At 45.9% G+C, this 22,400-nt stretch overlaps 1 protein-coding gene across 1 annotated transcript in view; it reads left to right on the top strand.

The window, feature by feature from the left end:
* The window catches only part of Adcy1 (adenylate cyclase 1), a 128,280-nt gene that overhangs the window by 11,819 nt on the left and 94,061 nt on the right, over positions 1-22,400 (top strand). The window contains exon 2 of the mRNA XM_028870541.2: positions 3,840-3,989. Within this exon, the coding sequence (XP_028726374.1) occupies positions 3,840-3,989 (150 nt within the window). The remainder of the gene's footprint in view (positions 1-3,839; positions 3,990-22,400) is intronic.

Raw genomic sequence — 22,400 nt, 5'->3', positions numbered from 1 at the left:
CTCCCTCTTACCATTATGAACAGGTACTCAGCCATATTGTCAATTTCATGTCCTGGGGAATGTGTTCTTTGTTGGCTCCAAATGCCCCCTTGGCCAGAAGTTGAGAAAGCTTCGTGGGGAGAATTGAGAGGATCACTGTCCCTGTGGATAACATAGGTGGTGAACGTTTGTCAGTCAGTTGAATGCAATTGTAACACTGGCCGATAAGAGGTGGGGGGTCCAGGGATAGCTAGGCAGGCCAGGCCTGGGCAGGTGAGAGGTATTTAGCAGATGTCCCTTCGTCTTCCTAAGGGGTCAGTTTCCCCCCACAAACTCTTCTCCGCAATGCTGTCTGCGGGGGACGGGCTGCTTGATTCACTGACCTCTTTCCCTTGGAGTGGCTCCCAGGAGGACAGCGTCATGTAGAATTTTGACTTCACTGATGATGTAGTCTTTCAGATGTCCTAAGGGTATTTGGATATACTTCTCTTCTACAGCAGGCAGATTTTTAGCTAGTGGACATGGAGAAGGGAGCTTCTCACTTCTGATCAAGGATGTCGAGAAGCCAGGGGCCTCCCAGGGATACCCCTGTGCTGTGTGGAGATGGGCAGCCAGCCTATCCAACAGCCCACAGCCTTTCCACTTCACATACAGGGGCTCTGGTGCATTTAGGGAGGAAGGGGTGGTCCCTGAGGCCTAGCACACCGACAAGTGAATGCACTGGTTCTTAGCTCTTCCGCCAACTCTCATTCACACACTCTCAACCTGGGCCCACACGTTCTGGGTGAGTGTCATGGGAGGAAAGAAGATATGATGTGGGCAGAGCTCAGAAGGGAGGCTTTAATTGTTGTTTTTACTTTAAGGAGTGTGTCTCACTTCCTTTGGAAGGTGGAGGTAGCCTCTTGTGCAAGCCTTTCTCTGGGGCTCTCCAGCTCAGCTGATAGCATGGCTCATTCCTCTGGCCTTGGCCTATTGCAGACCCCCATGCTCTTCAGGGACTGGTCAGATCTCCTATTAGTGCCCAGTGTGCTACATTGTCCTGAAAGGTGCCGTTACCCTACATGCCTACCTGCCTGATCTCTCAACCCTCAGGCTAGGCTTTTGTCCTGTGTTGAGGGCCAGGGGAGGGTAAGGCTGCACCGTCCACTCTCTCCATGTGACCCTGAACATCTTGTACAGGGTCACCTTCATAATGGCCATGATGTCCAACCTAGTATGCGCTGAGGGTCCTGATGTTTTGTATACTCAGTGTCCAGATCTAGAGATGCTACTGTGGCCATGAGTCTGGGGTTCCAGTTTTGCACGTGGGACTCAGCATCCAGTGGCTTTAGAAGGTTTGATGGACAGTGGTAGGCCTTGCTCAGGGTTCTGTGAGCCCTAGAAACAGCAGGCCTGGCCCTTGGGCTGAAGTAACTGTGCGTCCTGTACCATCGTTTCCCACATTACGGGCCTTCCAGAGAACTCTACTGCTCTCTCGGGGAGGTGGTGGCACTAGTTGTTTTTTCTGTTGGTGTCATGTGACTTCACATGCTCTGTGCATATTCTGCTCTTTGGCTGTGGTCTATACCCTCCCGCAACCCCTGAAGCCCCGTGGGCCTGAACAGTCGCCCAGTGTACTTAATATGTTTTCCTCTGGTTGAGTTACTCACCTGACTTCTTGTGAGCTGAGGAGTCACAGTGACACCATTGGAATAGCCTGTAGCGCTCAGCATGGGGTCCAGCGAACCATTCAGTGGGCGAGGAGATGCCAAGAGGACGTAGCACACAGTGGGGTGGGGTTGAGTTTAGCTACTGAGGACACAGAGGGACTCCCTTGTTCTCATCCTTAGTGAGTTCCATGTTGGGATCACAGATTCATAGATCACCTGGTGAGATCAGGGTCACAGTATATGCTCTCTCTGATGTGTTTCTAGAGTACAGGTGACCACTACTGGTTCACGACTTTGAGATGCAAAATTTTACTTCTGACAGGTGGATTTCCTGGAGTTAGAGGTGGGTACCAAATCAGAAGGGATCTAGTGTTCAATGACAAAGTAGTTATAGGATGATTGATTGCAAAAGAAAATTAAAGAACTTGTCTGGTTACAATCTCACTGCTACCTTATTTGATGCAGCCCACTGGAAGGTCCCTGCAACATAGATCTAAATCAACAGCTTCTTTCATTGCTTGGAGCGTATGCTCTAATTTCCGTCAGTAAAGGAAACAACTCGCCTTCAGGCTTGCCCATGCTTGCCCGTCAAGTCAGGGTTAAAGTCACCCGTGAGACCTGGATGCCTTGTTAAGAGAGTCCCCAGTTCCGGTCCTCATTTTAATCTACTTTAAAAGAAGTCATCTCAGACAACCCGAGTTTGAAGATGCCCAGATCCTTGTCTGATGCCCAGATCTGTCCAATATGGTGGTGTTCCAGGCTGGACCTCCCACTTACTCTCAGGAATGCCGGGCGCCTAGCAGTTCTTGTCCCAAGGTTGTCTCAGCCCCACTCCTGGTTAGACATCTCCCCAGTCTCCCCCAGCAACTGTCAGGAGACACTTGGTCCATCTTGTGCTGTGTTGACTGGCCTTGTCCTCTCTGTAAAGAGTGTGGCACAGCCATGTCTGGACTCCTTGGGGGTAATCTGTGAGGAGCAGTAGTAGCATTTGAAGTCTGCATCCCCCTCCTCCCTCATGCAGAGGTGGAAACGGCACATTTAATCAGCTAGAAGTTCTACACCGTGGCAGCTGACGGACTGGCATTTCCTTGGGTTGGATAGGCGTCCCTTGCTCTGAGGGTTGCCTTGCTCCTCTGTGACCAGTGACACATGCCTCTATCCAGCTCTGGTCCTGTGGTCTGCTAGGCACTGGGATATGCCAGGGGAAGAGACCTTCAGGAGGAAGTCCTTAGAGTTGATGTCTGGGGTCTGAGCTGAGTTCTTTGGCTATTGCCAATCTGTGTGACATCTTCTGGTCCTGTGGGGTCTTGACTAGAGCTGGGTCAGGGCCATGAGCTATATTCCTGGAATTCTGTCTAACCAAACAGGCAATGTCCCTCTGGCCTTCAAAGTAGACCTAAGAGTCTGGACTCCCTGTGGGCTCCTCCTCAGCCTGGCAGTCATGGCGGAAGGGGTTGTTTACAGAGCAGGCCCCCAGTCTTTCTTGTGCTACAGTTTATTTTGTGCGAAATCAATTACTGGGGTTTTATTTTTGTCGACATAGCTCCTCTGAATCTTTCTAGGGTGTTCCATGGAGTGTTGAAAGCAGCCATCTCGTATTCTTATGTTGTAGGTGTATTATTTTTGTGGGACTGTCATAACAGAGTACCATAGAGTCGGGGGGTGGGGGAGGATGGTTGTTTCTATAACAGAAATGTATTTTCTCACGGTGCTGGAGGCTGGGCTCTACCATCAAGGTTGAGGCAGGGCTGGTTCCTCAAGGGCCTCTCACAGTCCTGCATCCTGATCTCTTATCGGTCAGGCTAGATTTGAGCTCACTCTAATGATCTCATTTTACTTTAATTATGGCTTTTAAGAACCTGTCTCTAAATACAGTTACATTCTGAGGTCTTCTAGGGTCAAGCTTTTAACAAAAAAAATTGGGAGGGAGTAAAATACAGCCTAGGGCACTAGCTGTAGCTACCCCTCAGTCCCGTGACACGCTGTGGCATTGCCGTCTGTTGCGTGAACAAAGGTGTCTTTCTGCCCTGTGTAGTTCTCGCTGTGTTTCACTGTGGGTCTGAGCAGTGCTTGAATACTCCTGGGTGTCTATGAGTTTGGAGCTGGCTGAGGGGTTGATGGAGAGCCTCTTGGTGGCTCCCATGGTGGCCCAGGCCCTCCTGTTCCTGACTAGCATGAACCCTACATCCTGTGCCTGTTCTCTCCCTACAGCTCGGTGCCAATGCCCTGCTCTTTGTGGGTGTGAACATGTATGGCGTCTTCGTGCGGATCTTGACGGAGCGCTCACAGAGGAAGGCCTTCCTGCAGGCTCGAAGCTGCATTGAGGATCGGCTGCGGCTGGAGGATGAGAACGAGAAGCAGGTCAGTGTGCTCAGTCCAAGGTGGCCCTTTGGTCAGCTCTGCTCCTCTCCAGGCTGTGCTGGATTTCGACCTAATAAAGGGCAGTTGTGGTTGTGGGGTCCCTACCTCTTCTCTTCTTGAGCCTCAGTCTACCCTTAAATGGCACGACTTCAATGCTCAGTGTTTCGTGGTGGTATCTGGGGGAGACGGAGGAATCTGATGGGCAGGCAACCTGGGCTTGCTTTTCCGAAGCAGCTGAGCTGCTTGTGAGCCGTGGATGACCGTGGGGTGGCATGTGGCCATCTCTCATCTTTCTGATGCGCCTGTAGCGAGTTGACCCAGGCCTGGGAGGGGGAGGTGGGTCCTGGGCACACCTCAGCTGAATGTAAAGGTGCAGCTGGCCCTGATCCTCTGGCCTTAGGCATCCACCTTCCCTGGCCTGTGAACCCTCCTTTGAGCACCCCACTGTGGCCTGCTGAGGCTGTGTGACTGTCGACCTCTCCCACAGATGAAATCGGCTGGAAGGGAACCCTGTATCAGCCCCTTTGTCCCCCTGTGGCTTGTCACTGGTGTGTCCTTGTCTGGTGTAGGGAGGAAGCTGAGCCCACTGGGTGAGCTAAGAAGGAGTAACTTGAGGAAGCCTAAAAGTGAGGCTTGGTACATCTTGGGTGACTTTGCTGGAAGAATCCAGAATCTTCTTTCAGCTTGGGGCTCACAGGCACTCTGTGTACCTCTTGCTAAAGTCTCATAGTGGTTGTTCAGGCTATAGGACAGAGTAGCCATTTCCCAACTGTTTTCACCTTATCAATAAAAGGTATTATTATACCCACTGTTAGTTTTAAACATTTTATTCCAATGTCTGGACACTGTAATACAATGTAGTGTTTCTAGCAAAGTTTGAATCTAACTGAAGAATAAATGGCATAAGTATTTTTAGTCCATGTGTGTGCTAATGAGTGTGTGGACACGTGGATGGGCATGTGGAGGGCAGTATGTGTTTGTGTGCATGGGTGTGTCCATACCTGTGGGAATGAATATGTGGATATGTATACATTTGCATTTGTACACATGGGTACACATGGAGCTGTGAGAATGTCTGAACGTGTACATGTGTTTGTGTGTATATCCACATACAGGCATTTGTGCATGCATGTGTGCATGTCCAGGTATACATGTATATGTGTTGCATACTGTATGTATAAATATATCAGTCAGAGATCTTCAGAGGCTTTTTCTTCAGCCTCTAGAGTCATCATACTGGTATTGACATTTCCGTGGTACTTTCTGGATCTTGCTATGTAGCCCAAGCTAGCCTTGAGCATTTGGTCCCCCAGCCCTGGCCTCCCAAATGCTGGAAGTCTTGCCTCACTGCACTTAGCTTGCCCTTGGCTTTATTACCTTCCTAAGGTCGGGAAGGGAATCTTCAGGAAATTGTCTTATCTCAGAGCTAAAGGTACCCTGCAAGGCTGGAGCAGCAGACTTCCCTGTGGGCCATGCTCGTGTGTGTCTGTGAAGGAGCCATGCTTGTGTGAGTCTGTGAAGGAGCCATGCTTGTGTGAGTCTGTGAAGGAGCCATGCTTGTGTGAGTCTGTGAAGGAGCCCATGACGCTCATTTTCATCTTCTATTCAGAGTTTTTCTGCATCTTCTGCTTTCGTCTGATTTCATTTCTTATCTTTGCTGCCTATGGATCACCTTGCTTATAGCATTTTTCCTTTCATATTTTTTTTCTCATGGCTATGGATGTAATTTTATTTTTATTTATCTATAATTTTATTTTGATTAATAGGTATTAATCAGATTTAAGAGGTGCAGTGTGATATTTCAGCATGCACATGCAGGATGTACAGATCAAGTCAGGACAATTAGCATTTCCTTCCTGGCCATTTTTTAATCTCACAGTCCTTGTACCGCCTCTCTGCTAGTTTTTCATAAAATCCGCAGTAGGCTGTGATAGCGTCACTCCACTATGCTGGGAACATCAGAATATACTCCTTTCGCCTCACTGTGCTCTGTTACCTGTTACCAAACCTGCATCTGTAACCCCCCTCCCACTCTCCGGCCATCACTATTTTACATCTATGTTGGCTTGCTTTAGCACGAGAGAGAACAAGACAGTATATAGTCTTCTGGTGTCTGCTTAACTCAACCTGATGTCCTCTGGTTTTATTGATTTTGCAGATGGCATGGTTGTGTCCTACTCCATGGCTGAATAATATTCCTATTCCTCATCCCTCCAGCCACTGGCGGTCACCAGGGCTGCTTTCCTGTCTTAGCTCTTGTGACTGGTGTCGATGCTTGAGTGTTTCGCCTCTCTTGGTTTTGTGGCAGCCCTATGGATGAGGAAGGCAGATGAGGGGAAGTCCAGTCCCTATGGAATTGGGGTTCTTAAGAAGGAAGTTTCCATCAAGTAATGTCACCAACCCGGTTAACCCAGCTGAATGCCATTCATTTTAAGGGTTTGTCTTTATGTGTCTTCTTTAACTGCATAGTTGTCATTTCATCGGGATACTTTCATTGTCTGTGCTGAGGCTTGCCGTTTTGCATGGGTGTAACCACCACACATGGTGTACCTTGAGTGAATTGCTCTTTGTGCACTGCTCCAGCATCCTCTCCCACCTGTAGTTAGATATTGTGTTTTAAGAAGCTTCCCCCCCCCCAAGTATTCATATAGATTTAAAGTATTTCCTTACATTTTTCAGGGGTGTGAACTTGACATTTCCTGGAGTGTTTTCCTCAGTGGAGTGTACTTTTATTTCTTTAAGCAATGCCTGATTATAATCCACCCCGGAAGCACTAGTACCCTGGGTGTTCCAGGGCCACAGCATCGACCACCCTGGGGATTGTGATTAGCAGGCCCCACCAATCCTTGGGACCTGGGACTCACCTTGACTGTGAGAGGGATCCCAGGCTTGTACCTTGGCTCTGTTGGGCATCCTAGTGGTGGTGGTGAGAGGTGCTGTATCATCTGTAGGAAATGGTAGAAGATGGTTCAGATGGTCTGAGCTGGTGGAGCCTGGGGGAAGGAAGATAGGCAAAGACAGCCATGAGGCACGGCAGTGTGTGCAGTGTTCTAAGACCTCCTGTGTTCTCAGCTCAGAGTGGAACAAGAGGCTGAGCTCTTCCTGCGTGACTGCTCGGGGAGGGTCTTGAGCCATGACAAGCATGAGGACCAGACAGCCAAGGTCCCTGGCACAAGTAGAGACATAGGTTGGGGAAGGGTCAGTGTCCAGGCAAGTTCTGGATGCAGTGGGGTGAACTACCAGGGATTTGGAGGTCTCGGTTTCTCTTTTCCCTGGGTCTGTAAGTGAGGGTGCCTAGCAAGGGGAAGAGTGGGCTCAGTTCTCGAAGCAGGTGTTGCACTCAGGAGGCCCAGGCATGTGGCTGCCAGATGTGCTGTGTGTCTGGGGCCCATCCTGACCAGAGCATTGGGCTGTTCTAAGACACAAACCTCCAGAGCCAGGTGGATCTCTGTGAGTTCGAGACCCACCTGGTCTACAGAGCGAGATCCAGGACAAGTACCAAAGCTACACAGAGAAACCCTGTCTCGAAAAACCAAATAATAATAATAATAATAATAATATGAAAGAAAGAAAAGAAAAAAGACACAGATCTCTACATGGCTATCTCCCCATCCCCATCCTTATCCCCTCTCCATTTTGTCCCAGGGACTCGTGGAACAGAGAGAAGTCACAGAGACATTAGTGGCCACACCCTAGCACAGTGTGTTGCTCGGGGCTGTAGTGCCTCACCCCTTTCCCACTGTTTTCAGTTTGGTTGCCTTGACCCTGTTGCCATAGCTGCTCCTGTCCAAGTTCAGTTATGTTCTATTGTGCTGGCAGCGTGTGCTGCCCCTGCATCTTGTAAAAACCTCTGAGTGTCCTGGGTGATGGTACCATGTGAGAATTCGCCATTTGGGAGCACTGAGGTATTCAGTACCTCCTTACAATGTGTTTTGGTCCCAACCTCATGAAGTAGGATTATTAAATGCAGCCACTGGAAACCTGTGCCCTCTGTGCCTGGGCTGCACTGGGGTCTGGGTATCCTTCTGCTAATGCTGTCAAGCTTGACGCCTCACATTATTTTAGGGTGTGAGGCCTCCATCACCTGAATCAGCAGAATGTATTTCACTCTGCCTTGAAGGAAGTAAGAACATAGTTTATTTTGGGAAAAAGATGATTGACCAAGGTCAAGGTGGGATTCAATATGAAATGACATGCTCCATCATGCAAGATGTTACATGCACTTGAAGAGCCATAGGACAGCAGAGAGTCATAAACCAGTGAATTCAACACATGCAGTCGCGGACTGTCAGGTAGGTGGGCAGCAGCCAAATGGGGGAGTCTTCCTATAGGCTTCAGACATTCGCAGAGCGCTCTTAGCTTTAGGGTTGGTGGAAGCTAAGTTGCTAAACTTACCTTCCGAGAGGTTTACCTAACAAGCATGGGCGTGTTAGGCCATATACAAAGGTTAAAGGTAAGTTGCTGTTTTTCTAAAGAACCTGGATAGCCCACAGCAGTTTTGGCTCTCATTCTGCAACATTCCAACTCCCCAGTCACAATGCTCTTTAGTCTCTAACAGAGAAGCAGCGTCTTTGGAAAGCTTCAGCCCCACATTGGAAGAATGTGCTAGGAGCTATTCCTGTCTTCTCTGAATCCTTTTTGTGGCATGTGTGTGCATTCGTGTGTGTGCATTCGTGTGTGTGTGTGTGTGTGTGTGTGTGTGTGTGTGTGTGTGTGTGTGAGAGAGAGAGAGAGAGAGAGAGAGAGAGAGAGAGAGAAAGAGAGAGAGAGCATGTGTGTATGTGTATGCATGCACGTGAGTGTGTGGTGAGAGAGAGTAAGCATGTGTATATGTGTGAATGTGTGTGAGAATATATATGTATGAGTCTATGTGTGTGTGCATGCTTGCAAGAGAGCATGTGTGTGTGTGAGAGAGAGTGTGTGTGTGTGAGAGAGAGAGAGAGGAGAGAGGGGAGAGAGGGGAGAGAGAGGGAGAGAGGGAGGGAGGGAGGGAGGGAGGGAGGGAGGGAGGGAGAGAGAGAGAGAGAGAGAGAGAGAGAGAGAGAGAGAGAGAGAGAGAGAGAGAGAGAGAGAATGTAGGACTGAATGGTCCGTATGCCTGAGGCTTATTCTTTGGGGAGGATTTTGGATGTAGTAAATGACCCATCTTCCCAACTAAACGAACAGGGACTAAACCAAAGGGAAGTCTTGTCCTGTAGGATGTGTGAGGAGTAGAAAGTCTGCTGCACATTAGTTCATCCTGTACTTAAGACAGATAGTTAAACCCCTTTAAAATGAAGTGTTACCTGTGGAATGGCCTCTGTTGCATTAGTCTGCAGTGCGGGTTCTGCTTGATTACCCTGAGACTTGGGGACGCTGATGAAAGGGAGCAGAGTGAGGGCAGAACACGCCAGACAGAGCCTCTCTACCGAGGGAGCTGTGGCCACTCCCTGCTCTCTGTCACTTTTGGCTGGTTCACACCTTCACAGAGAACCCAGTTGAATTGCTTGGAGGCTCCGGTCTGGTCTGCTTTAGAACAGAAGTGTCAGAGTTCACCCTTTGAAGTAGAAAAGCCTGAGAGAGACGAGCAAGAAGAAAGACACCCATGAGGGGTGCGAGGCTTGGAAAGGGTGGTTACAGACAAAGCAGCCAACCAAAATAGAGAGTTTGGGGCACGCAGGGATCATTTGATGCCTGGGAGAACTTGAAAACTTCAATAGATAAAACAGGCAAATTCCTAGAAAAGCATCAGTAACCAAAGGTGATCCTAGAAAGAAATCCAAAAACCTACAGCCATTAAAAATACTGATCAGAAATTTATTTATTGTTATATTGTCACATTGTATTTTACTTACCTCGCGAGGCTGGGGATTGAACCCATGACTGCACATGCCAGGTAAGTGCTCTCCCACTGAGCTGTACCCTAATGATCCCCGACTGGACATTTACAAGCGTACCCCAGAGTAGCAGCAAGTGCAGAGGTTTGCAGATGAGTTCTCTCCATCAGCCAGGAAGCTGGCCCGCTAGACCTAGACCCGGCACTGGTGGGTGTGTTCTTTGGGATTAGCATGCCCTTCCTGGTGATCCCACTGGGCCAAGCTCGCAGGCTCAGCCAGGATAGGTGGGTCAGGGGTGACTGTGGAAGCCCTGCTTCCCTGTCTAGTTTTTATTAGTGACTCTTTTGGGGCCTTTGTGATTCTGGTACCTTAGTGGACTGGGAAGGCATTTATTGGCTGCGTGTCCCCTTGGGGTAGCGCTGGTAATACGTGGAGTTCTAGGCAAGAGGCCAGTGAGCTTATTGTTGGAGTGACCTGACTCTTAGGTGTAGTTTGTTTAATAGTAGCCAGGGCACCTTGCATATTGTACGGAGACCCCAGTGGTCGCCCTGGCTTGGGTCAGCTTCAGTTTCTCCTGGATTATGGGTCAGATGCTGGGCAGGGGAGGTGACCACCTTTATTGCTTCCTTTTCTTTTCTCTTCTTTCCCTTCCCTCCCCCTCCCCCTTTCCCTCTCTTTCTAGCCCCTGGGTTGGATAGTCAGCAGGGGTGAGGTGGGATACCTGCTCCAGTCTGGATATGTTGCCTGTTTGTGTACATTGTAGCAGGCATGTGAGACGGGGCTCCGTCAGACCCCTAGCACTACCCAGCTCTGTGATCAAGTCCACTGATGTTGTTTGTCCCCAAGTGCTCCAGCATTTGGGCAGCAGAAGCCGCAGGGTCCAATGTCACCTGTTTGTTTTTCTTCCAGCATTGACAGGAAGGACTCTGTGCTAGTTAGAGCCTCTCTCTGGGCAGGGGGCTTCACGGCATAGCCCAGGGACTGCAGGAAGTGTGTGTGGACCTTAGATTCCTGACTCAGCAGTCTTGTTCCTCATTTGCCATTAGTCTTCGTGACAGTTGGTGACTTGGGCCAAAGTGCTGTCCCTGGACAGGCTAGTCTCCTTGGTTCTCCTGATGATAGTACCTTTGCGTGGGAGCCACTGACACCAGATTGTAGAACCTGGTGTGTCTGGTGAGGAAGGGACTCTGGAGACCTCCTGCCCCGCCGACAAGAAATTGGGTCTGTTGTTCTAGGGGTAGCCGGTGATCTAGAGGTCATGGTCAGGTCTGCGGCTGCAAGCCTAGTGTCTGCTGCATGGCTTGCAGAGGTCGGATGACCAGGCCCCATCTGTGTTCAGTACAGTTATGTGAAGTGACCTGTGGTGGGGGGCGTGGGGTCTTGAGACTGCTGGAGGGTAAGGATTACGTAACACAGCTTCTGGGGATGTCTGCACTTTTTACCAGGGTTAGGAAAGAGCTGGAGAAATAGCAGTAGGCATTATGAGGAGCAGGGTTCTCTCCAGGCCTGAGGATAGCTACCTTCTAGCTGTGTCCTGCTGTGGCTGTCCATCTGTGTATACAGGTCTGGTGTCTTCTGTTCTCAAATCTCTTCTAAGGACACCACTCAGAGTAGCATAGGACCCACCCCGGTGACTTTGTTTTAATTCAATTACTCTTTTTTTTTTTTTTTAAATAGAGCTTTTTATTTTTATTAGCATTTTTCAATGGTACAAAATAATGGATTTCATTATGGCATCTCATACATGGATATGTTTTGATCATCTTCTGTCCCTGTTATCAGTGTCCCTCCTGGTACCCCAGTGTTTCCTTCCCCTGTCTCCAAACCCTCCTTCTACTTCATGTATCATCTTTTGTGTTTCTCTTTAGTCATTATATATATATATATATATATATATATATATATATATATGTGTGTGTGTGTGTGTGTGTGTTTGTGTGTGTGTGTGTGTGTGTGTGTGTGTGTGTGTGTGTGTGTGTGTGTAAGTACAACCTTCTGAGTCTATTTAGCATTGTTCATATGTGTATGTTTTTAGGACTGACCCCTTGGTATTGGGTGACCAGTTAGGGAGCTCCTCCCTGGGAAATACTAATTCTCCTTCTCTTTCTTAGCAGTTGTTAATTGCCTGTAGTGTTTTATCTAGGAGTAGGGCCTTGTGAGATCCCCCCATCCACGTTGGCATGCTCACTGGCGTTTTGTTCAGATCTTGTTTAGGCTGCCGTACTGTTGAGATGTGATAGATGCAGCTTCCCAGTCCGATACAGAAGACAGAGCCTCTCAGCTTTGTAGAGCCTCGTCTTCCAGTACAGTCCCATTAGGGGTCGGGATTTTATCTGTGCACGTTCTGGGGGACACAGTTCCATCCATACTGTGCACCAAGAAGAGGTCAAGGGCATGATCCAAAAATGGGGAAAGGGTGGCTGTGAGCCTAGGTGGGTGTGTACTGGGTGGAGGATGTCATCTTTCCCCTCCAGAAGGAGAAGCACAAAGAAAAGCAAGCCTCGGCTCCCGTGGAGCTGGCGGAGAAGCAGCCTGGGATAGAGATTGGCCCCTTGCTGCTGGTTCTTTCTTGCCTATCCCTCCGGTTCTGACAAGCGCTGCAGCAGCCTAGGAGCAGAACCCCATTAGGCTTCCCGCCTATTCTGGCTGGTAGTGGCTGTGGGTAGTTCATTAGCCATCTCTGGCTTGGGATGCACCACATCTGGGGTGGGTTTCCCTTCAGGATAATTGTGGGTCAGGTGTAGTGGGTCCTCCTCTAAGCCAGGTGTTGCATGCCCTCAGTGGTCATTCTAAGGGTGAGCCATCCCCACGAGGGGAAACAGTCTTTCTCAGACTTCATGACTTCAGAAAAGATGAGTCTATGATGTTTCCAGTTTCCTCCGGGTTCCTCTTAGTATGGATTCTACTACCCCACATAGTGGCTGGCAGAGGCAGCTTCTCTGGTCCTCACTAAGAAGTGGGCAGTGAACAGACATGATGATGGGGGAATGTTCTTTATCTGGTCTCTTGTGTCCTATGTCCCCTCTGCCTTCAGATTCCAAATGCAAGCTGGTGACCTTAGCAGTGAACCTGAGATCATCAGGGTGAGGACAGTGGGTGACAGACCTTGACTTACAGACATGGGAGTCTAACTTGGGGTTAATGCAAAGAGAAGGGATGGGCATGGTTTCAGCTAGTGGGGTGGGTCCAGCACAGCTGCTGAAGATGCTCACCAGGCCTGGGCAGTGTGGAGGGCACTGACTGGTTGCTACAGAAATGAAGACGCTTCCATAAGTGACCGGATGTAGAGCTCTGTAGGTTCTAACTAGACCAGGGAGGAGACAAGTCAATCCTGTTTGTAGGACTGTGTGGTGTGTGGGCAGGCCTTGAGCACTTAGGTGGCCAGTCAGCTCAAGGGACTCCCTGCAGAGCAGTGGACAGAGGAACAAGTGCCCAGCACGTGAGATCATCAGAAGAGAAGACAGGCTTGTGCTGCCGACCTGTGATAACACAGAAGCTCTGTCCTGAGCCCATGTCCCTTTATTTCTCTGCAACTGGCTCTTGCCTCCAGCATCACCTTCCTGCCGGCTTCAAGGGAGCTTCGAGCTGACAGCCTTCCCCTGGACCACAACCCTGGAGTTTTGTTTTTTTTTTTTTTAACCAGTCATAGCTGGAGAACATAGGACAAGAGGCATCTGAAGGTCACTGTCATCTCCTGGGTCTTCTTTCCTGGTGCCCCTACAACCCACCCAGGAAGGCACTCTTGAGCCCAGCTTCCCTTTTGAGATGTAGTGGCTGGCTCCCAAGGGCCCTACTTGCTCCTCAGATGCCACTACTCAGTCAGAACCCTCCGGAAATGTGTAGCTATTTAAAGGACACTCAATTTATCATCTTAACAAGGTAAATGGAACAATCAAGTTCTTGGCGTGTAAGAAAATTTATCAAGAGGAAGGATACTTTCTTTTAAATAATATAGTCTGGATTTTAGTTTTATTTAATTAATTTCTTTTTATTGAGACAGGGTCTCATGTATAGCAGGCTAACCTTAAACTTGCTGTGTGGCTGGGGATAACCTTGAACTTGTGATCCTCCTGCTCCCACTTTCTGAGAGCTGGGATTATAGGTCTGCACTACGACATCCAGTTTCATGTGGTTCTAGAGACGGAACCCAGGGCTCTTTGTGGCGACTAGGCAAGCGCTTTTTCAACTGAGCTATATCCCCAGGCGCTCGGGCTGAGTTTTCAAGAGGCTGATTTATTCTCACTGTACTTCGCAAACCACTACTACAGTTGTTACTTGGTGAACTATGAAGATTAACTGAAAGTTTAAAACAATTAAATGGTTTCTTCAGTATTTGCACAATTAATTTTGTTATATGGAATTATGTCTTAATGCTATATGTTAATTTTATTTACTATATTTATACATAACCTTATATATTAACTTTACTTGACATGTGCATTAAATATGGATTAAATTAACCTCATAGTATTAGTATAGGATTATCATACAATTTAATTTTGGAATTTTTTCCCTTACTTCTCAAAGCAGCTTTCTGTCCATTAGCTATCATGCCTGTTAGAGTCCTCCTTCCCCTCCACTAGACATAGATACACATGATTCTACGTCCTGTCTTTCTGGATTTAACTATCCTGGATATTTCATACAAAGGGAGCCGTATAGTCCATGATCCTTTGTGAGTGACTGTTCCCCCCCCTCCAATATGAGGTTTTCAAGGCATATATAGTTGGTTATGTCTTACTAGTACTACACTCTTTTTCATGGGCCAAGTTCTATTCCATTGTATTGAGGAACCACATTTTAGTGGGGAAGGGGAGGGGAGAATGGACTACATTTTTTAATTTAACTTAATTAAAAAAAATTGAGATAGGGTCTCACGTAGCTCAGGCTGGCTTTGAACTCATTATGTAACTGAGACTGACCTTGAACTCCTGATCCTTTTGCCTTGACCTCCTGAATGCTTGAATTACAGGTGTGTGCCTGGCCATTTTGTTTATTCACTCACATTTGACTCATAGTTGGGTTGTTTCCCTGCTTTGCTCATATTGTAAATAATAGTGCTATGAAAATTGTTTAGACCTTTGTGTAGATCTAACCTTGTTATTTCTCTTGGGAACGTGGTAGGGAAATTCTAGGAGTGGAAATTCTGGCCATGGAGTAACTTGAGCGTTTTGAGGGACTGCCAAACTGTTTTCTCCAGTGCCTGACCATTTCTTGTTCCCACCAGGAATGTGTAAATGCACCACTTCCTCTAAACTAGAATCTGGTTTATCTTATTTTATCATTAAGAGTGTTTTGCTTGCATGTGTGTATTTGCATTGAATGTCTAGAGTGTGTGCCCGGTGCCCGGTGCCCGGGGAGGTCAGAAGAGCGCATGGGATCCCCTGGAATTGTAGTTACAGGTGATCATGACCACCATGTGGGCACTAGCACACAACTCAGCTCTTCTGCAAGAGCTACAAGAGCTCTTTGCCACTGAGCCATCTCTCCAGCCTTGGTTTATTACTTTTTTTTGTTGTTGTTATTTTAAAGCTACTTGTGGATCCATGTGTAGTCACGACAGAAGGCAGATCTTATGTGGTTTTCCCTGGTTTCCCAATGGTACTGTCTTCCTGAAGTGGTAGAGTGGTGTGACAATGAGAACATCTAACCTCAGGCACAAGGACCCCTCTCATTGCCCCTCCAGAGCCACACCACCTCCATTCTTAATTCTCTATCTCTGCAACTTTGTAATATCATAAAAACAGAAGCATCTGGTTTATGGATTTTTTTATACTGAGCATAATTCTCTGGAAATTCATACAGGTTGTTGATTATATCAGTAGTTTATTCCTGTTTACTGCTAAGTGGTATTCCACAGTGTGGCTGTTATCGCAGCATGTTTTACCATTCTGTCTGTGAAAGACATCCTGGTAGCTTCCAATTTATGATGATTATGAATAAAGCTGCTTTGAACACCATGTAAAGTTTTCATATGAGCATAAATACTAATTTCTCTGGCCTGAATGCCTAGAAATAGTGCAGAGGCATGTGGTATTTGCAAAATATTGAGATACAGCAAAACTGTTTTCCAAAGTGGTTAAACCATAGAACTGGAAGGTTTTTAAACTGACAGACTCTGAGGTAACTCTAAATGTGCTAGATACTGGTCCTTCACCAGATGTGCAACTTGCAAATATCTTCCCTCAGCCTATGGCTTGTCATCGCTTTGTCTTAAGAGATTTTTGTTTTGTTTTGCTAGTGAACAAACATTTTACATTTTGATGAGATTCAATTTATTATTTTTTTCCTGCTTTATGGCCCGTTCAAATTGTTGACTAGATCAAAGTTTCTTTTATTGCTCTGAGTTGAGTCTAAGAACACTTAGCTTAGCCTTAATTCCCAAAGGTTGTCTCTGTTTTTCCAACAGATTTGCAATTTTAGAGTTAGTAGATACATCTGAGGCATGTATTTCAAGGTGATATTTAAACAAGGTGTGAGGGTGAGGCTAAGGTCTTTCTTTCTTGATTATGGGATGGCTGCTTTGTGGTTTATTGAAAATATAATCTTTATTGGATTTTTTGTAAAAGAAAAAAATCTAAGTATATTTGTGTATGTGCACTTCTGAGTCTTAGACTTTATTAGGTTGTCCTCAGTATTTATCCTTTCCTGGACATTATCTTGAGTATTGTTACTTTGTAGTAAGTCTTGGGATTGGGTAGACTAACTCCTTCCACCTTTTGGTCCTTTTTCAAATGTTAGCTGTCACTTTTCCTTTTGTTATCCATATCTTTTTTGGAATGATCTTGCCTTTGCCTACTGTAAGCATTGCTTGGAATTTGCTAACATTTGTACTGTCATCTAGAGGGAATTTGCATCCTTACAGGGTTGAGTCTTCCCTTTGTAAATGAAGATTGTATCTCCATTTACTTAGCTCTTCTGAGTCTTTACTCAGTGCCTTGATTTTCAGAATACAAACTTTACACTTTTAAAATTAGCTTTATATCTCAGCATTTTATTTTTGAGCACTTGTAAAGGTGTAGCAGTTAGTGTGTGTACACGTGTTCATTGCTACCATGTGAAAATGTGGCAGGTTCTTGAATGTTGGTTTGTCTTCGTGACTCTCTGGAGTTATTTGTCTTCATAGATACCTAGTGTTTTATATATAGACCTTCATATACTTGGTACTTCTTCCTTCTGTTCTGTAGCTCTTCTCTTACCTCATCACACTGGCTGAATTGCCAGGCACGTCGTTATCAAATGCAATTAATGAGAGTCACTGTCCCTCTCTTGTTCCAGTGGAAGCATTTGAAGTTCTACTGTTAAATATGGTGCCAACTGGGGATTTCTGGGGCTGTCCTTTATCAGTGTGAGGAAGTTCTTTGTTTCTCCTTTATAAACATTTTCACTATAGATAAGAGCTGCATTTCTTTGTTTTCTCTATCAGAACTAATTGTTATTTTATTCTTTATCCCGTTTTTGTGGAATATGGCATTGATATTTCAGTTCTGAACTAGCATTGCATTTTTGGATTAGATTTCGTTTGGTAGGATATATAATTCATTTATGTGTTGGAAATTGCTAACATCTTGTTAAGGATTCTTGCCATCTCTTTTCATTTTTTAGTGTGCTTATTTTTTGGTGTGTGTGTGTGTGTATTGCACACACCTGTATGTGTGTGTGTGGAGGCCAGAGATCAATGTGTCTTTTCTCTATTGCATTCCACTTTTAACACTTTTAAAAAAGTAAATTATTAATCTCACTCCTTTATCTCCAATTCCTCCCCTATCTCCCTCACCACTATTCCTTTTTTTTTTTTTTTTTTTTTTTTTGGTATTGTTTTGTTTTAAATGTACCCAGTCCAGGACTCTTGCTCCCCCAGCGGCCATCAGTTGCCAATAGTTCCTCAGCTAAGGGTGGGACTTCATAAGCCCCTCTTCCATCTGTGCTGGGATTTTGGTTGGCATGGTCTGTGTGGGTTTTGTGTATGCAGTCATAGTCCCTGTGGTTCATGTGTGTAACACCTTCTCATGTTCAGAAAACACTGTTTCTCTGCAGTCTTCTACTCCATCTGGTTCTACAATCCTTCTGCTTCCTCTTGATGATCCCCCCATCTTGAGAGGAAGGGGTGTGATACAGATGTCTCATTTAGGGCTGAGAATTTTGCAGTTTTTTTAGTCTTGCATGATGACTGGTTATGGATCTCTGTAATAATAACCATGTGCTATAAAGATAGGTTTCTTTGATGAAGGTTGAGAGATGCACTAATCTATGAGTATAAAGATAAGTACTTAGGGGGGCAGTTTAATTCTATGTTCATTTAGCAAACAGCAATAAGTTTGTCCCTAGGGACTATGATCTGTTAGTTACAGGTTCTTGGCCTAGTTAATGGTACCAGATAAGAAATTTTGTCTTGCAAACACTACTTAAATCCAAGCAGAAAATGGTTGGTTACTCCCGTAACATTCATGCCACTATTGAACCAGAGGGCATATCTTGCCAGGCCAGTCATTATTGTATCTTTGAGGTTCAAAGCTGGGTTACACCGTTGATTGCCTTTCTCCCCTGGTAGTGTGGAGGATGAAGCTTTCAGTTCAGAAATTCATTAATTTCTCCATGTCCTATGACTCAAGTGTGTGCTGTCTTCAGCAATGGGGCGTTACCGTCAAGTTCTGGAGGTTAACCAAGAACAGGAGCACTAGCCTATATTGTTTGGGGACATCTACGGGACCCTGTTGACCCCCAAACGTGAAAAGAGTTACCCTATAGCCGGCACTGGGCTTTTGATGTAACCACCTGTGATGTCTAGGAGACGCCTAGATGTCTCTACCTATTATGGGGTAACTCCTTTTTTTTTTTTTTTTTTTTTTTTTTTTTTTGGTTTTTCGAGACAGGGTTTCTCTGTGTAGCTTTGCGCCTTTCCTGGAACTCACTTGGTAGCCCAGGCTGGCCTCGAACTCACAGAGATCCACCTGGCTCTGCCTCCCGAGTGCTGGGATTAAAGGCGTGCGCCACCACCGCCCGGCCGGGGTAACTCCTTTTTAACTGTTCTTATATATGCATGTGTTTTAGGGAACGTCTGTGGCAGTCAGTTTCTCTATGGCTTTTTGGAAGGTTTTAGTGTTAGTTATACCTCGCCTTACTCCCTCTTCTACTCTGCCCCTCCCCCACCATGTGATCCTTCCGCTCCGTTATTCCCCTTCCTCCTTTTTACCACCTGGGTTCTATCCCCTCTTCCGTGAAGTCTACCACCATGGCCCCTTACCAGATTTTTTTCTTCCTTCTGCAAGCATTCCGATTTAAATACACGTTTCTAAAGATTTAAAGCTAGCTTCCACATATGAGAGAGAACATATGGCATTTGTCTTTCAGGGTCTCTGTTACTTCACTCAGAATGATTCTTCCCAGCTCCATCGATTCGTCTGAGAATTTCATCATTTTATTTTTCTTTATAGCTGAACAGCATTCCGTTCTGTCTGTGTGCCACATTTTCATTATCCATTCAGGAGCTGATAGAAATCTGGGCTGTTTCCATTTCCTGGCTATTGTGAATACAGTAGCAATGAACTGAGTGGGCAAGTATCTCTGTATTAGGGTATTAGCGTCTTTGAGGGTACGCCCAGGAGCGGTATAGCTGGATCATATGGCAGATGATCAGTTTTTAGTGTTTGGAGGAGCATCCACACTGGTTTCCATAGAGGCTGCGTTAGTTTGTGTTCTCCTTTTTCCTCATCTATGTCAGAGTTTGTTATAATTTGGCTTTTTAATCTTAGCCATTCTAACTTAGGTAAGATGACATCTCAAAGGAGTTTTAATTTGCATTTCCCTTATGGCTAAGGATGTTGAACACTTAAAAAATATTCCTTAGCCATTTGTAGTTTTCTTTTGAGAACTCTGTTTCATTCCTTGCTTTTTATTGTTTTTTTCTTGGTATATAGTTTTTTTGAATTCTTTGACTATTATAAATAATAACCTTCTGTTAGATGTAGAGCTGGTAAAGATTTTCCTGTTCCGTAGCTGCCTCTTCGCTTGAATCGGGTCCTTTGTGGTACAGAAAGAAGCTTTTAGTCTCCTGAGGTCCCATTTGTCAGTTGCTGGTCTTAATGCCTGAACTAGTGCAGTCCTGTTCAGAAAGTCCTCTCCCGTGCTTGTAAGTGAAGTGTACTCTGCTTTTTTCGCTGTCAGATTCACGATATCAGGTCTTATACTGCGGTCCTTGATCCATCTGAAGGTGAATATTGTATACAACTAGAGATAAGGATCTAGTTTCATTCTTGTGTGTGTGGATGTTGAGTTTGATCAGCACCATTTGATGAAGAGGATCTCTTCCCTCTATTATGTATTTTTGGCCTCTTACTCTAAATCAGGTTCCCTTTTTTATTTTTATTTTTTTGAGACAAGGTCTCTCATTGAACCTGGAGCTCTGGATGGCCAGAGGACCTTCCCAAATGGGGTGCATCTGTTTCTCTCCCTCCTCATGTCACTGTGCCTGTCTTTTATGTGGGTGCTGGGATCTGAACTCTGATCTTCACACTTGGGCAGCAAGCCCTTTGCCTACTGAACCATTTTCCAGCCTCTCTCTAGTCTTCCTTGTGATGGGGCTCTACAGTGTTTATAGTTATTCTAGCATCTGTCCTCTGGATGTCAGCATGGGTTAGTTGTCTTTGTTCACTGAACATTGACTGCATCTTTCCTAGTTTTTGGTATTATAAATAATGTCCTGCTGGAATCTAGACATCTAGGTTATATTGCATGAAGCTTTGTCTTATTTGGGGTCTTGTGTTAGGCTGGTTTTCTGTGACATCTTACTGGCAAGGGGAGGTGTTGTTTGTTTTTGCTCTTTTTGGGGGTCCCACCACATGCAGCTCCCAAATAAATCACACACAGAGGCTTATTCTTGATTATAAATGCCCAGTCTTAGCTTGGCTTGTTTATTGCCAGCTTTTCTTAACTTTATTAACCCATCTGTTTTTTGCCTTTGGGATTTTACCTTTTTCTTTTTTTCTTTTACCTTTCTTTCTTACTCTGTTGCTGGTCTTGTAGCTGGGTGGCTGGTCCCTGGGTCTTCCTCCTCTAGCTCCTCCTTCTTTTTTTCTCCCAGATTTCTCCTTCTATTTATTCTCTCTGCCTGCCAGCCCCACCTATCCTTTCTGCTGCTCCACTATAGGCTGTTTAGCTCTTTAGTAGACCATCAGGTGTTTTAGACAGGCACAGTAACACAGCTTCACAGAGTTAAACAAATGCAACATCAACAAAAGTAACACAGCTTAAAATAATATTCTACAACAGGAAAGGGAGTTGTATTGATATCGTCAGGTGAAGAAAGATCCTTCTGTGGCTTCTCTGACACCATCACTTATTAAGGGACTGGTGGAGGTCCAGCTTTGGTGGTTGACTTGGAGTGGGTGGATCAGAGCATAGACTTTTCAGTCAGAGCCTTTGGCCAGGAGTAGCACACTTATCATCCAGAAGTTTCCTCTTGAGAACTGCCCTGTTCTGGGTCTTTTGTTGGCCTTTCTTTTGGTTTGTGCCCAGTGACACCCTGAGTTCCTTCTTCTCCACCTCTGTGTTTGGGACACAGGAGGCAAACAGAATTCCCATGGCATGTCTTGGTCTGCCATCCCTGCCTTTTCCCCTCCAGCTTTCAATCTCATGATGTTAGATGTGCAATAGCCGTGACTTTTATTGGTATTCCATGAGAGAAACAAGGAGAAGTTCTTCTCCATTTTCCCAGAAACAAAGCCCTCCTCACCAGATAAGAATATGATTTGGGGGTGGAGATGCAGTGGACAGAGTGCCTGCTTCACAAGCGTGAAGATCTGTTTGGATCCCCAGCACCCATGTGAGAAAGGTGGGTGTGGTCCAGTGCCTCTGTAACCCTAGCCCCTGGGCTTGGGGAGTAAACAGGCAGATCTCGAAGCTCAGTGGCCAGCTAGTTTTGCCATTGGTGAATGCTGCGTTCAGTGAGAGACTGTCTCAAAAGCTAAGTGGAAAATGATCAAAGAGAACATTTCATTGGCTTCTGGCCTCTGCACACATGCAGTAAGGTGCACATGTGTTTACACAAAATGCACACACACACAATAAAGTAAGTATCTAATTTTTACTGTGAATAACCTGCAATGTAGGTCACAGTCAAGGCACATACATGCATTAAGGTTTAATGTAGTTTTCATGGGCTATAGTGATACTTCGCATTATCCACATTTGTAATAGCGTCTGTCCATCTGATTTCTACCTTTGATCTTACTTCATTTGCTAGATTTTATTGCTGTTATAACCTGTTTCTGATGTGGGTTGTGTTGGCACTTCAGGGTTGGGTTTGAGATTGGAAATTAACTTCAGATATTATCTTTATGATGTGAATGGGCTACTTGATCCTTGGGGTTTTTATTCTGAGTCAGAATTCTATCTTCTTGTCCACATCCTGCTGCTTGGGAGCCTCAAAAACCCTGGCAGCCAAGGATCCCGATGTAAATGATGCCAGCACTAGAGCAAGGGCAAAAAAACAAAACAAAACAAAACAAAAAACAAACAAAACAAAAAAAGCCGGGCAGTGATGGCGCACGCCTTTAATCCCAGTACTCGGGAGGCAGAGCCAGGCGGATCTCTGTGA

Source organism: Peromyscus leucopus, chromosome 10 (assembly GCF_004664715.2).
Source record: "Peromyscus leucopus breed LL Stock chromosome 10, UCI_PerLeu_2.1, whole genome shotgun sequence".
Taxonomy (NCBI): Eukaryota; Metazoa; Chordata; class Mammalia; order Rodentia; family Cricetidae; genus Peromyscus; species Peromyscus leucopus.
The sequence above is the reverse complement of the archived record's forward strand: the minus strand, read 5'-3'. Positions and strand labels throughout refer to the sequence as shown.